Source organism: Cyprinodon tularosa, unplaced genomic scaffold, assembly GCF_016077235.1.
Source record: "Cyprinodon tularosa strain WSP-4 unplaced genomic scaffold, ASM1607723v1 ctg175, whole genome shotgun sequence".
NCBI classification, from domain to species: domain Eukaryota; kingdom Metazoa; phylum Chordata; class Actinopteri; order Cyprinodontiformes; family Cyprinodontidae; genus Cyprinodon; species Cyprinodon tularosa.
Genome location: NW_024038574.1, coordinates 802,897 through 820,885, shown reverse-complemented (window position 1 = coordinate 820,885; position 17,989 = coordinate 802,897). Strand labels below are relative to the sequence as shown.

The 17,989-nt window shown below is 37.3% G+C and overlaps 1 protein-coding gene across 1 annotated transcript in view; it reads left to right on the top strand.

The window, feature by feature from the left end:
- fam135b (family with sequence similarity 135 member B) overlaps positions 1 to 12,084 on the top strand; it is a 101,848-nt gene extending 89,764 nt beyond the window's left edge. The window contains exons 14-20 of the mRNA XM_038281754.1: positions 4,600 to 4,766; positions 4,862 to 4,953; positions 5,042 to 5,139; positions 7,412 to 7,563; positions 9,768 to 9,878; positions 10,451 to 10,564; positions 11,733 to 12,084. Of these exons, the coding sequence (XP_038137682.1) occupies positions 4,600 to 4,766; positions 4,862 to 4,953; positions 5,042 to 5,139; positions 7,412 to 7,563; positions 9,768 to 9,878; positions 10,451 to 10,564; positions 11,733 to 11,938 (940 nt within the window). The 3' untranslated portion in view covers positions 11,939 to 12,084. The remainder of the gene's footprint in view (positions 1 to 4,599; positions 4,767 to 4,861; positions 4,954 to 5,041; positions 5,140 to 7,411; positions 7,564 to 9,767; positions 9,879 to 10,450; positions 10,565 to 11,732) is intronic.
- Positions 12,085 to 17,989: the final 5,905 nt, after the last annotated feature.

The window sequence follows — 17,989 nt, the reverse complement described above, 5'->3', positions numbered from 1 at the left end:
GCTTCATCTGGTCTCTTCCTGTTTGGCTGTGACTCCATTCTGGAGAGAAATATCAGCTGTGCTGCTTCCACAAACACATTTGTTTATAGATGCTTGGCCTGTTTTTCAGTGTAGTCCTTTTTCTCTGACCGTGACTGGCTGGATGTGCTCTCTTCATCCTCTGACATGGAAGCTGGCTCGGAGCTCGTCTGCCTGGCTGTGTGTTTCCTGGACGGGGTCGCCTTTTACAGCTGCTTTTTGTATCTCTGCTTCTGTCTCCTTGAACCCCAGTCGGCCTCGGCAGATGGCCGCTCACACTGAGCCTGGTTCTGCTGGAGGTTTCTTCCTGTTAAAAGGGAGTTTTTCCTCTCCACTGTCGCTACAAGCATGCTTAGTGTGAGGGATTGCATTCGAGTCAATGATTCAATGCTTTCCACTTGTTTTCCTTAGATAGAAAACTTTGAATTAATTTGACTGGATGATCTGGTGAATTGTAGAGTGCCTTGAGATGACATGTGTTGTGAATTGGCGCTATAGAAATTAACTGAATTGAATTTAAATTTAAACCTACCCTTAAAAGTAGAAAGAGTGTCTGCCTCATGGACTAAAACTGATAGTTGGTTCCACAGCAGAGGAGCTTCATAATTAATCTGCCTCCTATTCATCCCAACTCATTGGCTAATCTGTATCACGTGTAGCCTGGTCCCAGACCCGGACGGCTTTACCTTATTAACAGGAGAAGTAGCGCAAGTGAAGTTAGACAACATGTGGTAATTTATAAATGTTTTAAATCAGGTTGTTCCGGATTAGCCAGCAGGTGGATCCAGATCTAGACCCTGGTCCGCTAATCTGTGACCTCTGACCTATAACTTAACGCACGTAGGGTTATATATTTTAAGTATCCATCCTGATATTTTTTTGATCATCCTCTTTGAGCCTAAATAGAAGGACAGCACTGGGCGCCATTAGTTGACACAGACAGATACTGATACAGCTTAAATACTGCTGAACTGCTACCTTTAGTGCAACTGCGCTCGGAGTTCAACACTCATTCACCTCCAGTTTCGGCTTGTTTACCAACTATACTCATGCACAGAAAAGCTATTTTTACTAAAGATCTAAGCAAAAACAAACCTTCTAAGAAAACTTTAACAAATACTTCGCTAGCTGGATGCCATAATTGTATGCAGTCTAAGTTACTAAGGTATAAATATCAAATAATGTCACTGTGTAATGGTGTTTTTTAAGACCTAACTAATGTTTACAAAGAATAATCTGCAGCAAGTTTGATGCTCCGAGACCTAGAATGGCAGGCTGTGGGATTTGAACTTGCAGCCTTCTCAGAACACAAGGGTCCTCTGTCCAATCTGAGTCATACCCACTGCTACAGCGATAACAGCCAAGCTCTAATTATCTTGCTTATTTGATGTTGTCCAAGAGGAAATTCAAAATGACTAACATCAAAGCCTAGAAATTAAATTTTATAAAAAAGTGCATCAAACACTGCAGGAGAAGGAGGCTGACGTCTGCTATAGGAGCTGGCAGTTACTCCCACCTGGAAAGTCTAGCACAACAGAATGAAGAGGGGGCTAAATTTGAAGAGGGAAAGTCAAGAAGAGGTGAAACGCCTCCTGAGTGTATTAAATCACATCAAAGAGCGTGAAGACAAATCCTCCCTGATTAGCTGTGAGTTTAGGAAGTGCAATCGGATTTGTTTTGACTCCTGTGCAGCTGGAGTCTGGAACCTGGCGGGATGACAGGCCCCAACTTCAAAGAGCTTATTTAGGAGTGTGAAAATGTTGCTTAGAAGCTTTGCTTCACCTCAAAGTGGGCAATAGAACTGTGCTACCAAATAAGTAGAATGCAAGCGCGGTGTTTTTTCACATTTTAAGTGAAAGTTTAATAAAACTACACCCCTCAAATATTCAACATCTATGGAGGCCTTTTTATTAGCGTTGCGCAGATAAAATCGGCGAGTACCAACAAATAGGGCAACGATAACATTTTGAGAGCCGAAAGTTTATTCAACTATTGTCACCCATTCCAGGTAGGCAATAAAAAGTTCTACTGGATTCACTTTGTTTTAGTCTTTTTCCTGCTTTACAAAGGTAGACAGCAGCTTGACAAAGCCATGATGGCAATTATCTTACATCCAAGTAGTATGCAGTTCTTCATATAGAAACACACATCAATTTCAAACAGATGGTATCGGTATGGTATTGGTATGGGCCAATACAGCACAGCCAGGTATCGGGTATCGGTATCAGGACCAAAAAAAAAAAAAAAAGGCATCGGTGCAAGGCAAGGCAAGGCAAGGCAAAATTATTTGTATAGCACAATTCAGTACAAAGACAATGCAAAGTGCTTTACATGATTAAAATATAGGAAAATAAAACAGAATCAAAGCTAGTAGGAAAAAAAAAATCAAATAAAAAATGCAGAAACAAAAAAGAATATATTGGACTAAAAAAATAACAAGGTTGAACTAAGGATGTTTCATGTTTCAGTGCAACACTACTTTTTATTAAAATTTAGGATTGTGGAGTCCCTGTCTTTATCTTGTTCAAAAGTTCCAAAATAGCCTTTCTTGGCCTACAGGTACTGACTCATGTTAAAGGAGAAGTTCGCTTTTTTACACTTTAAGCCCATTTTCTGTAGTGTCCAGGATGAAATCGAATGATCGACACCAAAAGTTTGACAATTGCTCCTGTCTCTGCTTTTTGGCTCATTTAGAATCACCCCCTGGCTGCTTTAGAATGGCTTGCATAGAGCATGTCCGATAATGTCCTTAAAACAACCTTAAACGTTCTTTTTTTTAAATATGCTACTCACCGGGTCGTCAGCGCTGTTCAATGACGTTCCAAAAAAAGTTTCGTAAAGAAAAAACGTTCCTGTAGTGTTTTATTTAGCATTTTGTAAATCCCATTGAGTTCTGTAGGAATAGTCAATATCCCTCCGCCACCGGCAACGGAAATGGGGCCTGTTTACACAGTTGTAGTCTTTTCGCTTCACTCTGTGTACTCCGACATCGAGGTGCTAACGTCTCTGTTAAACACTTTAAAAAACTCTGAAAATGGAATACGAAAGGTGGATTCTTGATTCTCGACGTCGGAGTACACAGAGTGAAGCGAAAAGACTACAACTGTGTAAACAGGCCCCATTTCCGTTTCCGGTGGCAGGGGAATATTGACTATTCCTACAGAACTCAATGGGATTTACAAAATGCTAAATAAAACACTACAGGAAGGTTTTTTCTTCACGAAACTTTTTTTGGAACGTCATTGAACAGCGCTGACGACACGGTGAGTAGCATATTTTAAAAAAAGAACGTTTAAGGTTGTTTTAAGGACATTATCGGACATGCTCTATGCAAGCCATTCTAAAGCAGCCAGGGGGTGATTCTAAATGAGCCAAAAAGCAGAGACAGGAGCAATTGTCAAACTTTTGGTGTCGATCATTCGATTTCATCCTGGACACTACAGAAAATGGGCTTAAAGTGTAAAAAAGCGAACTTCTCCTTTAAGTCAAATAAAGATGTTAAATAATTTGGGGGGGATGCTTTGGTGGCACAGTGGATGGTGCACACGACCCATGTATGGAGAACCTAGTCCTCCACGCAGGGGACCCGGGTTCGGATCCGGCCTATGGTCCTTTCCCGCACATCTCTCTCGTGCGCCCTTTCCTGTCCATAAAGATGAGCCACTACTGCCGTAAAAACTTAAAAAAAAAAAAGATGTTCTTTCTCTTTTTTTTTTCTTCTGTTTTTCTGCTATATAATTATAATTATAATAAAGCAATTTATATGCATGAAACAAGTGTAGCAATATGGCAATTGCCATACTGCTCTAGCCTGACGTAGTCCTACTCAATTCTAGTCAGAATATGAGTCTGATACTGCTCCATAGAGCTGTGATTATGGGGCGTGTTTCGAACGAACCAGGAAAAAAAATGCCTTTGCACTCAATTGGATAGACCTACAACCAATAAGAGCAACGGAGTGCGTGACGTATGTTAAGCAATGCATAGGTGTTGTCAACAAAAATCAAAGCGTGCAGTTGCACGCCAAGAATAAGAAGATGAGCCTTGATCACGTTTCTCTGTTCCTCTTTTAAAATTAATTTGCTGTCGATATCTTCTAGAACAGACCTAATAGCAGAATCTACTCACCTAAACTCTCCAGCGGCAGCCATTGTTGTTGTCACCCATGCGCGCTTTGGTCACGTGGTTGATTACGTTACTGTTGATCATCTGTCCATCATCGTATAAAGCCCGCCCTGACAATTTCATTGGCCCGCCCGAGAGTGGGTGATCATACTCGCGCTACTACTGAGCAATGCCAGATCGAACTTCCCGACCTCAAACGTTGTGGGCGGGACTAAGTTCGGAATGGCACCCAGGCTATTACTGCTCCACTTGTGAAAGTAAAATCTGTTGGGCTCTTTTTGGCATCAAGACAATTATTCTTATTGCCACATCGCCAGACAGGACACTGTTAAAAAAAAAAAAAAGATGTTAAATCTCCTTTATCAACCCCAAAAACCTTTCGACCACATTTAGGCATCAGCTAGTGTGTAAACCACCCGATTTTACAGGACCATTTTGTTCTTCCTGTTTCTCTAGTTTCTACAAAGCCAAAGACGACCTTCTGAAAGAATTAAAGTTCCAGGCTAGCTTGTACAGCGACGTTCCTCTCCTCGCGTCAGATCTGCCCTACTTTCCTCCTGAGGAAGACGATGAGGAGTTCGAAGATGGCATACATCTTGTAGTTTGTGTCCACGGGCTCGATGGTGAGCCGCCCTCCTTTTTTTCTAAGCAAATGTCTTTCAGTATACCAAACGAACCTCATTAAGTCCCTGAGCTGAACCTCCTCTCTCTCCTGCAGGTAACAGCGCAGACCTGCGTCTGGTCAAGACCTTCATCGAGCTGGGTCTGCCGGGATCCAGGCTTGACTTTCTTATGTCTGAGAGGAATCAGGTGGGAAGAACAATGATTGTCACATCAGAGAGCAATTCACCGTGCGCGTATATGGCCGTGCAGTTTATTCCAGTAATTTTCCCCACAGGCGGATACGTTTGCGGATTTCGACACCATGACAGACAGGCTCCTGGATGAGATTATTCAGCATATCCAGCTGTACAATCTCACCATTGGCAGGATAAGGTCAGTGGCTAAAGGTTTCTAACAAGGAAGTAAGTGAAAAAAGGAAATCTGTAATTTGATTTTACCAAAGCTAACGCCATTCTAAAAAAGATATTACATCCACATCTGTTTTTCGTTTGTTTGTACGCTTTGTTGCAAAATATTAAATTTAATAAATCATTGCAATGTAAAGCGTAAAACACTTGTTGTTTAATGAAAGATAAGCAGGGATTGCATGGTGGCGCAGTTTTTTGCACTAATGCTGTCTTTAGGTTAGATCTTGTGTTCTTTCTGCATGAAGTTTGTTCTCCCTGTACCTGTACGGGTGTTCTCTGGGTACTCTAGCTTTTTTCTACTGCCCAAAATCATGACTATAATGGTAATTTCTGACTACGTGGGTTATGTCCAGGGTGTACCTTGCCTTCTGCTCAATGGCGTAACGACACAACAATAGGCCATGTGTTGGGGTATAAATAAGGTCCAGTCAGTCAACCTAGTATCAGGTGGGTTTAAGAGGAATTTTTCGCACCATTACATCTGCAAAGAGATGTCCAAGTCCACAATTTTTTAGGGGGCCAACCAGGTGTCAGTGACGGGGCCCCTATAAGGTCGGGGGCCCCTAAGCAACTGCATTCTCTGCCAACCGATAGTTACGCCATTGCTTCTGCTCATAGACTGCGGAAGATGGACACCAAGACCCTGACGTATAAGTGGAACGAAACATAGAAAAATGACAGAATTTAAAATAAAAAAACTTCAATTGAATTTTTTAATGGGACCATATGAATAAAAATCTAACTTTTTAACTTTAAATTGAAATTTGAAAAAAAAAGAGTCTAAATATTATTCAATATTTTTTTAAATGCAATAAAGGCAAAGCTGCTCCAGTCCCTCATGTCATGAGCAAGCTGCCACACATTGCTGTGAAATCAGAAAAGGTAAAGGATTTTAATAGAAAATAGTATAAAAACTACATAAAAATAGTTGCCACAATAAAGACGGATGGGGAGAGGGGTTTAAAGGAACAAAAAAAGCAAAGCTGAAAAGGCCCAATCTGTCAACAGTGCCTTTAATAAGCACACTGCAAAAAATCTAAATCTAGATAAGTCATTTTTTCTTAAAATAAGTGCATTTGTTTTTGAATTGAGGAGCTAAAAGAGACATTTTGCCAATGGAACAAGACAATTTACACTTAAAATAAGAAAACACAATTGCAATGTCTTATTTCAAGTGCATATTACCTAATTATCTTATTTTAAGACTAAAAATACTCATTCCATTGGCAAACTATCTCATTTACCTGTTGAAATTAAGGGTAAATTCACTTAATTTAAGACATTTTTTACTTATTTCTAGATCGTTTTTGCAGTGCATCCTAAATGTCCCACATTTGCTGTTTTAAAATCCACTCACAACACTTGGTAGGGTTGAACTTAGTGCCATAGTCCTAATTTCTAGGTGTTAAATTGAACAGATCTGTGTGAGAGAGTGACCAACATCTTAAAGCCCATTGTTAATTTCCATTAGTTTGTTTTGGTCTTTATAAAATCACTTTTGTTAAACACATTCTGAAACTTAGTTAACAAAACTGTGTTTGGCCACCAGGTGGCAGCAAAGCTTTACTTTAAAGCCAGACCTATAGAAGGAGCAGAATTGGTGTATGTATGAAAATATATTGACCTAGTATGAATAAATGACAGAAAATGGATGAGAAGCTCTTATCATATGTTGCCAATGAGCCTCTGACTTTCACATGATAGACCGTGTTCCTTTATGCAGCACTTTGCTGTCGAACTCTAATCAAATTAAGCTATTCATCTTCTTTCTTAATTGCCCCCAATGTGCCAATTTGTTGTTATGTTTTTTTTTTTTTGTTAGTTTCCACCTAAGTTTCTCCAACTCTCTTTTATTGTGACGTATTCTCTTGAGAGTTGGTATCAAAGGCAGAAAGCAGCGGACTGCCTCAGCAGCATCTGCTTTTCTCAACATTACCTCTATATTTAGTTTGGAAGGAGACAGATGAGGGATTGTAAGCATGGCTGCAGTATTACAGTAATTAAACTAAGTGACAGAAACAGCTTGATGAATCTAACATTTCCCTCTGCTATTAGTTCATATGTCCTCTAAACTCGGCTCAATTGTCAGTGTCTTTGAGAATGTTCAATTACCAGTTGCTGCTGTGTGAAGCTGCTGAGTGGTGTCATGGGTCAGCAATGCTGGAGGATATTTTTTGCAGCCATCCACTTGAGGTGTTGGTTTCTCTGTCTGATAGTTGTTTCTCTCTGGCTTGCAGCTTCATCGGCCACTCTCTGGGCAACGTCATCATCCGGTCCGTGCTGACGAGGCCCCGCTTCCGCTGCTACCTGCCCAAGCTGCACACTTTCCTCTCGCTGTCCGGTCCACACCTGGGAACGCTGTACAACAACAGCACATTGGTCAGCACAGGTAGGGCCGCCTTTCCACACTGGGGAACAAAATCCAGAAACACAGCTGGCTCATCTGTATGTACACATCTTTGTAAATATGACAGGTTTCCATGTCATGAAATGATGGGAACATGAACAAGGCTAAGAAATTACCAAAATGTATTTAATGTGTTAATTAAAAACAGGGATGTCTGGATGCAACTTTTTAATTTCCAAAACAATACGGATATTACAGCTTTGGGAATTGGCCAACGGAATATTAGCCAGTATAATATTAGCACAAATCATAGCAGTTTTTATTACTTGTTTTCTTCTGTAGAACAGAGGCCATGGATTAGCGGACCGCTGATCCAGACCTACCTGCTGGCTAATCCAGACCGAACCTCATTTAAGACATTTATAAATTACTGCATTTTGTTTAATGACTGTGACTTAATTTCACTTGCGCCTCTTCTCCTGTTAATATGGTAAAGCCATTCGTAGCGTCCGGCTCCAGGCCGCACGTGATACACATTAGCCAATGAGCTGCTGGCAGTCTGGGTTGCTGCTGCTGCTACTTTTAGACACAGCAGGCAAACCTGTGGCAAGCCGGGCGATGGGAAATAAGGAGAAGATGATGAGAAAAAGAGAGCAGAGAAAGTGTGGACTGCTGGAAGAACTGTGGTGAACTGGTGAAAGAAAAGTGAAATGGTGCTCAAAGATGACCCTGCACATTTAGAGGATGTTTGGCTCAACCTGCTGCTGTGAAGCAGGATTCTCCACCATGAACAGAATCAAAAATAAATCTGGATCCAGGCTCAAAATGAGCTCCTTGATATGTGCTTTAGAATGGCTTAGTCTCCATTCAAACCAGGTTTAAAGCCTTGCAGGGCAGCATAAAGCCCACTGCCAACATTAAGACAGAAAAAAAGATAAGAAAACAAACCTTCAGTTCTGGTGTTTAATAAAATATGTGAATCAGGAAATTGTTCTCTACTTAAAAAAACACTTTAGATTTCAAAATTTTTATTTTATTTTATTTATTTTTAATTCAATGTATAACAAGAACGCATAAACACCTACACCTAAACACATTCTGTCTAAAGTAACAAGATTATAATTAAAAATTTCTCCGCATCTTTACTGGTTTATTTTTAATCGGTTAGCCCTGCTGTAGAATGTGAGAAAGGCTTGGTCAATTAATATCACCAACAATTGGAACAAAAGTCAGCAACAGAAGGTATGAAAACAACTGACCATCGATCTCCAGCATCTATAAACCAAGGTGTTGATGGAAGCAGCACAGATTGATTTATTAAGCAAGAGTAGACTCTTAAATAATTGATCTTCTTTTGAGAAGATTCTACTCAAAACAAGATCAAAACACTTTCTAGTGATCAGTGGCCTTTTATTACTACATGGGTTATGTCCAAGGTGTACCTTGCCTTCTGCTCATAGACTAGACACCCGGACCCTGACGGATAAGTGGAACAAAACATTAAAGAAGGACAGAATTTAAAATAAAAACACTTCCATTGAATTTTTTCAGTGGGCCCATATCAACAAAAATCTATTTTTAAATCTTTTAACTTTAAATTGAAAAAGAAAAAGTCTAAATAACATTTGATCTTTACTTTAATGCAAAGCAAAGCGTCTCCAGTCCCCCTGGTCATGAGCGATTTTAGATGCTGGCTGAAAAAAATCTGCTATCAGTTTTTGGCTAATATTGAACCGACATCCAATGTTAATATTGGATCGGGGCAATCCTAAATTATTTCCTACTCTGCAAAAGTTTTCCTTCTAACCAATTAAAAACTTAGAACAACCAAAAAGCATTTTGCACCTGGTTTTAAGATTAATATATTAAGCAAGAATAGACTCTTTTAAAATATTGATCTTTTGAGAAGATTTTTCTCAAAACAAGATCAAAAACACTTTCTAGTTATCAGTGGCCTTTTATTGTGGGAAGCTGAGGTCTAACCTGTGCACTAATCATGGTGTCTAATCAGCATCTTGACATGGCACACCTGTGAGTTGGCATAGATTGTCTCAGTGCTCACTATCACAGATTTAGACTGGTTTGAGGGAAATGCTTATATAGTGTATGTGGAAAAACTTTAAGATCTTTAAGTTTATCTCATAAAAAACTGGAGCAAAACCAAAAGCTTAATGTTTTGTTTTTGTTTTGCTGAGTGTAGTATCAGAAAGTGTAAAGTGTTTTATGTCTGTGGGTTTGTTCATTAGGTCTTTGGGTGATGCAGAAGTTGAAGAAATCTGGATCCTTGCTGCAGCTGACATTCAGAGACCACGTTGATCCGCGGAAAACATTTCTCTACCTCCTGAGTCAGAAACCAGGTACGATATGAATGCATCCCGAACAAAGGCAGCATGCTGACGGCCGCGCTTTACAAGCGGCATCCTGAAAGGCACTCTTTTCAAATATTCATAAAACCAAGTTGTCACTTTGTCTATTTTGTTTGTCAAAATCCTACGAGTGTCAGCTTGGAAACACACACACACACACACCAAAGAGCTGCGTGATGCCTCCCCACTGAGGGCTCGGAACAAAGCAGCCGTTTGTCACACAGGCATGAAGAAGATAAGCCTGAAAATGCTACCCCCCCCCCCCCCCCCCCCCCCCACACACACACACACACACACACACACACATCCCCAGAGCTGTGGCTGACAAAATGATCCAAAGGCCTGTCAACTCAACATTGAAGTGTCTTAAAAGCGTGCCAGTATATAACAAAAAAAAGCAACAACACACCTTTATCATATCAAGCCTGTTGCACTTGGTGATTGTACTTTATGTTTTACAACTGATTTCTTCCCTTACTTCATCTCGCCCTACCTCTGTCTGCCTCTAACACTTCAAAACAAGCTGCCGTTTCATTTGTTTTATGCTTTTATGGGGCTTTTAGGGCTGCAGTACTTCAAGAACGTGGTGCTGGTCGCGTCACCTCAGGACCGATATGTTCCTTTCCACTCAGCCAGGATAGAGATGTGCACAACTGCCCTGAAAGACAGAACTACAGGTCAAAAAGTGATATTTTGGAACTCCATAACCCTGGGTTGTCAAAGATATGTTATCTGTAAATATATTTTAGTATTGCCTTGTGATATTATTATTTACACTTTTTATTTTTACAATTTTTTTCATTGTTATGTCCTCAAAACCTATTCAGTTTGAAGCTCCGGTTGTTTATAAATATGTTTCCTGGATAGCTGAAGTGCAATGGGTAGCCTTCTGCAGCCTGGATTACGCTGGAAAATAACCAAAATATAGATTAGATAGAGATAGATTAGATAAAGATAGACTTTTTTTTCTTAAAATAAGTGCATTTGCTCTTGGACTGAGGAGGTAAAAGAAACATCTTTTCAATGACAATTAACATTTAAAATAAGAAAACACAATTTCATCATCTTATTTAAAATGCATATTATCTAATTATCTCATTTTAAGAATAATAATCACTTATTCATGTCTCTAACTACGTTGCTTTCTGTTTTATATCTTAGGGTTAGGATTAGGGTCAGGGTTAGGGTTAGGGCTAATTGTAATTTATATTCTACATTCGTGAATGGTGCGTCAGATGCGCATGCGCATACCACGAAAAAAACGTCCAAAACGTACGAAATTACGGTGCATAACTTTTCGTACGATTTCATACGCACTCATAATGAGAATAGGTTGATACAACAGTGGAATAAACAAAAAATAAAGTGCTTACGATATCAAAAAAATCATTTAAAAAAATCCATCAAAAAAGTGGCATCGGACGATGAGACGCAGGGTTCAAAGCTTGTGAAACGGCTTATAGTCCCTAATATTAGGGTACTCTTTTATGAGATGTCATTATCGGACGTCGTTGGGCGTTGTTTATCAGGGGTGAAAAAATCCCCTGTTCTCTTAGTTTATTGCATATAATATATTTATAACTGTCATTCAGGGCTGGTCTGATGTGGAACAGTTAAAGGAGTATAATGTGTTTGCAAGGAAGGTTAGTGTCATAGTTGCTGCTTCCCACCAAATTTATAAACATAGTTTGAACCTTTGATGTTAGTTGTTTGGTCTTTAAATATTGCCATTGGGTGATATTTCACCTTTAAACAACCTGCATAAAGAGATGGTATTTTAACTTTTTTAAGGCGACATCTTCCGTAAAAAGTTGTTAATGTGTCATTCCTTGTTTTGTTCTAAAGGGCCTGTTTACACAGAGATGATCAACAACCTCCTTCAGCCAGTTGTGGAGGCCAAGGAGTGCCGACTGATCCGGCAGAACGTGTTTCATGCCCTACCGAACACAGCAAACACCCTGATCGGCCGCGCCGCCCACATCGCCGTCCTGGACTCTGAGCTGTTCCTGGAGAAGTTCTTCTTGGTAGCGGGTCTCGACTATTTCAAATAGAAGTGGAAGCACCACTGATTAACCAATACCTATGCTCACAACGGCTTGAAGCCGGAGGGTACAGACCTCACTGTTACTGTATACATGTACATATTAGGAATGTAAAAAAAAAAAAAAAAAAGGTCAGAGCTGTAAATCCTACCTTTTGACCTGGTTATCCATTGTTAAAGAGAAATATTGATGTGTCTGATGTGTAACTATTCAACACAAGATGTCTGATGGCAGCGATCAGAAAAAAATGTTTGTCTGCCTTATGAGTACACTGGAAAAAAATCTAAATCTAAGTCTTTTTTTTTTTATAAGTGCATTTATTCTTGGATTGAGGAGGTAAAAGAGACACATTGCCAATGGAACAAGACAATTTACAGTTAGAATAAGAAAACACAATTGCAATGTCTTATTTCAAAGTGCATATTATCTAATTGTGTTATTTTAAGAGTAAAAATGCTAATTCCATTTTCAAGATCTCATTTACCTACTCAAAGTAAGGGTAAATACACTTAATTTAAGACATTTTAACTTTTTCTAGATCTGTTTTCCAGTGTATACTCTCAGAAACACATACACTGGAAAAACGATCTAGAAAAAAGTAAAAATATTTCTTAAATTAAGCGTATTTACCCTTATTTTGAGTATGTAAATGAGGTAGTTTGCCAATGGAATGAGTATTTTTACTTTTAAAATAAGATAATTAGATAATATTAACTTAAAATAAGACAATGCAATTGTATTTTCTTATTTTAAGTGTAAATTGTCTTGTTCCATTGGCAAAATGTATCTTTTACGTCCTCAATCCAAGAACAAATGCACTTATTTTAAGAATAAATAACTTATCTAGATTTCAATTTTTTTTTCCAGTGTACGGAGCAAATGTTGCCCCCTGCTTTCCCTTTAGCCCTCCTAAGAGCATTCTTTATCACTGGTTGATTAATTTTTTGGGTAGATGTTACACTGAAGGTAGTCTTTACTCTGTCCTTAGAACAAGGGTGATAGATGTGCAGCGTTTAACCCTGCGATTGTACATGGAGTATATTGTTGTACAGGAAATGGCTTTTCCTTTATACAAATCGAATATATTGTTTAAATTATGTACAATTATGTATCTAAAGTGTAAGTACTTCTAAATGTGAACTTTGTGTCTTTGTGTGACGACTAACAATGTGTTGTGCAAATGTAGGCGAGGTGGAATAGCATGTAGCTAAAAAAACATTTCATTCATATACATCATAACTAAACCTACTTTACTTGTTTTTCTTAATGTAATGTCTTCAGAAAAAGATTGGTTTTGTTTTTATTTTTGTCCTGGGTGATAAATCTAGTTCAGAAGGAAGAGCAGCTACTCTACTCTGAGCCGCTCCCAGATCAACTAGATCCTGATCCTATCCTTTAGAGAGTGCATGGTCACCCTCTGGAGGTCTCTTAAAAAAATAAAGCTGGAATCCAGTTCAACTTTAGTCACTTTGAGGGGTGGGGGGTACAAAACAGAGAAATTAAATTGTCTGTGATTGGCTACTTTTTAAGAAATCCCACTTCTTGGAACAGTAATGTTAGCAAAACATCTTTAAGCTAATAGCAGTTGAAAGACTTAAAACCCTGAGTTAAAATTTGGTTAAATTAAGTCATCACTGAATAACTAAAACAGTTTAAAACAGTTATAAACGTTTCAGTCATAAATGTCTGACAAGAGTAGCCATATGTTCTAAAATGAATAATGATAGTATTTGGAACTTTGTATAAGCTAACATTAGCTTTGCTGTTCATATGAAGGAAAGTGAAGCTTAAAGAAACCCACTCATTTATGGTGGGATACAGTCAGTTTGCAGCTATTGTTAAGAATTGTCTTTATAAAAATCAGTGTCTGATTTTGAGTGGAAACTCTTGCATATACTCTCAAGTCAGAATTATACTCTTAAAGAGAGCAACTATTAGCCTAATGATGCTTTGCTACTAACAACAAAATAGTAGCCTACTGTCTCAAGAGGTGGGATTTCCTGAAAATTAGGCAATCACAAGCAGGTTATTTTCTCAGGTTCCTATGAAATAAAAACAGTCTAATTAAATCTGCCTTTTTTTTTTTACACCGAATTTTAAATACTGTATTTATGCAAGCAGATTTTTTGCCAGAGAATTTTTACCAGATAAAAATTCACTGTAAGGAATGTCTTTAAAAAAAGTTCTCGGTTTGAAATTCGGTGCTAAAAAAATTTCAGTGTTTAAAATTCGGTGTTAAAAAAAAATCAGTGTTTAAAATACAGTGTTAAAAAAATTCAGTATTTCAAATTCGGAGTTAAAAAAATTCAGCGTTTAAAAGTCGGTGCTAAAAATTCAATGTTTAAAATATGGTGTTTAAAAAAATTCAGTGTTTAAAATTCGGAGTAAAAATAAAAAGGCAGATTGCAATGAGACTGTTTTTCTTCCATAGATTCCACCCTCAGAGTGTTAAATGTTTGGAGAGAATCTACAGGCATTGTAGAAAGATAGCCATTGGCGTATAGAAGGATCATACACTCATAATTATTATACATTTGAGGGCTTCATGGTATTGAATCAGCACGCAAAGAATGTTCAAAGTGCGCATTGAGAGTAGTTTAGGTGTGTGTGTGTGTTTTAAATAAAACTGCTTCTATCAGTAGGCCCTATTTATTTCACATGTGCACTTTGGGCAGACTGATTTCTCCCTTCAGTATCTGAGGCCATGAAATGCCGTTAGTGATTTTCATCAACACCTATTCAGTGCTACGATAAGCTCTAAAACCCAAAGGACTTTCTTTAAAGTCTAGTCGTGTGCAAATGCCGACACAAACAATAAACAGCATCTTTCAGGAAGTTCAGATAGGTTACAAAGATAAGACATGGAAGTGAGATTAGTACAGACATCTGAACACAGATCAGGGTCTACTGGTAATTGTAATGTTATCACAGCTAAGGTTGACATTGAAGGGGTTACCCTTAGGTCATTTTGAAAAAATAAAATGTGTCATAAATGGATTCCTCTGTGTTTTTAATACACAACGAAGGTGCTTATCAAAAAATACAAAAATGTTTATTTCTACTGTAGAAGGAAGAAATGTTGGGTGTAGAAATGTTTGGTGGACGGTACTAAAACTGGATAGTTTATTAATTGGAAATGCTTTAAAGTTAAAATATCACTTAGTATTGATCATCTCTAACTATTTCTTGTTCTTACTCTGTTAATTGTTTTTATATCTCATAGAAGTGTAAGGCAGTAATGTAATCTACAAGCCAATTTAACATCATTAGCTAGGTTATCTTGCTGTGACCACTATACTGCAGGCTTTTCTTAAAAGACAAATTTTGGAGAACTGAAGTTAGAGAAGACAGTTTTGTTCATCAAAATATGCTGTGTTTCGCATTTGTTTTCTATCATAGTGATTTTTTTTTTTCTGAGCGGATCTAATCCAATTATTTATACAGCAATGACAACCCCAACTAGCCATTAGACCAATTTTTAAGGGTCACTCACTAGTATGATGGTGATTATTTACTAAGAAAGGAATGTCTAATTACTTTTTGGTTGTCATCTAATAGCCATTATTTTCCTAATAAGCCATTTTGAATCCTGGATTATAATTTTTTATAAAGGTAGTGTGTCATTGCTGTCATTTTCAAAATACTTTGTTCCTATGTTTAATCATAATGATGCATATCACAATATCATCAGCATAATGAGGGATTTTTTTTTTTTATTCCCTGTTACATATACTAGCATAATGTTATTTTCCGTTCATACACCTAACCAGCTCATTGTGTTTACACCTTGTGAAATTAGTTATGTTTTTGTTGGCATTTCATATCCAGCAGCGCTGCATAATCTGGGTCTGCTGTGTAATGTATTTATGTACATACAGAGAGCTATATTTTAACCTTTTCACTGATTTGTTGGCAAGTGCACTTTATTGACAACCTTGAATCAACCTCTATTAGCTTTAAAAAGTATTAGCAGCTTTTTGTGCGGTCATTGTTAGAAAAATGCACTTGCTTCTTTTTGTCTGAAGGTCTTGTCCTTGGCTTATTGTAAGAGGTAACTCTTGTCCGTCTTCGTCCAGTCAGCCATTGTCTTGTTATCGAATTGCATTGTCTTGGAGTGCTACTAATGACCTGGAAGAAGAGCTCTTGATGGGGAAACTTTTGCATAGTAAGCAGTGAGAGTCACACTTCATCAACTGGGCCTACTGTATATTTTAGAAGCAAAGACTGTTTTCTAAAAGCCAATACTAAAGCCTGCATAAGCAGTCTTCACAAACTGCCATGCCTCATTTTACTAATAACATACTGCACCCCCACTACACATGGTATTTTTATGACACTTCGACAAGTTTTCTTTTCTTTTGTGTTTGGCCTCATGTGTTTAGCCAACAGGAGTCCATACAAAGGAAATGGGTTTGGGCGTTATTACAATTAGACCTTCAAGGTTTCCTAATCTGTTAGAATGGGTTACTGTTAAAAAGATTTTACAGAATTGCATTTAGAAAAGGACAAATATAGTTTTTAACTCTGATCATGTAGTATAAAAGTATAAAATAGAATTTGTTTTTTCATTTTAACACCGTAGCTGTAGAAGATGGCATTGTTGTAACTAGGTGTGCTTATGACGTGTTCCACAAACGAAGATCATCCTTTTTGTTTCTGTCAACCGTTAAAATATATCTGACTTTTATCTGACCCCTTTGTGAGTGAGTGAATTATTTATGTCAGAGAACTATTCTCATAATTGTTGCTTGTCCACATTTCCTTTTTGAACTGAATGTAAAAAAAAGTATAAAATGAATATAAAGAAGTTGTATTTATTTATTTTTACTTACTTTTATGTAAAGTACCATAACTTTTACTACATCCGTGCCAATACCACTGTAATACTTTTATATGTTGCTGACCATACTGTATCTACTCTGAATTAACATTCATGTACCAGGTTCAAATAAAAGTATAATTTATGCATATATATATATATATATATATATATATATATATATATATATATATATATATATATATATATATATATATATATATATATATATATATATATATATATATATATATATATATATATATATATATATATATATATAATTTAATTATACATATTTATATATAGCATAGTGCTCTCTATGAATAAATAATTCCGTTTTATTGAGTCATGATTTGACTTTCTTTTCATTTCCAGGTACTGTTTCTTTTAGTTGATTTTGAAAATTACTACAATTGATGCCAAACATGTTCCCCGTATTTAAATATTCCTCATCTTCTAGCTTTAGGGGTGGGTCACACACTGTCATAATTTTCTCCATTTGTATTCAGTTTTTCTCCATTTAATTTTTTCCATGAACACCTAATAGAGAAGAATAGAAAAGAAAATAATGTTCTGGTCTTTGGTAACACATTGCCAGTAAAAGCTGTCAGTGTAAACTCACGTATCTGTACACACACACACACACACACACACACACATATATATATATATATATATATATATATATATATATATATATATATATATATATATATATATATATATATATATATATATATATATATATATGAGTCATGGGTACTTGTTGAGGCATTAAAATTATTTATTAAAATCATTAAAAACCATTCAATTATAGTTACTCATTCCTGAATAAACCTTGTCTATACATGTTGGTCTGATATTATATCTTGTTATTGTACTGAGACATAAATTAAATTTTTGTAATCAATATGCAATAGACAGACAGTATGTGACTACATCCACCCTGAACAGGCAGATTTGTCGCAACCTTTAACCTTTACCTGGCTATTCTATATCAATATATCATGTTGTGCAACTCCCCATTGTGATATCCCTCCTATATATGCACAGTAAACATAGCCTAGTGTCAATTCCCCACTGATGGCCCATTTGGACAGCATCAACGTATGACTTCCATGTTTGGGATTCCTGGGAGCTATAAATCTAAGCCAACAACGATCCATACCCCATTTGATTTCTGGGTGTTCTTGCTCATTCTGTTGCCTATTTGTCACCAGATGCTAAACTCACTAGCC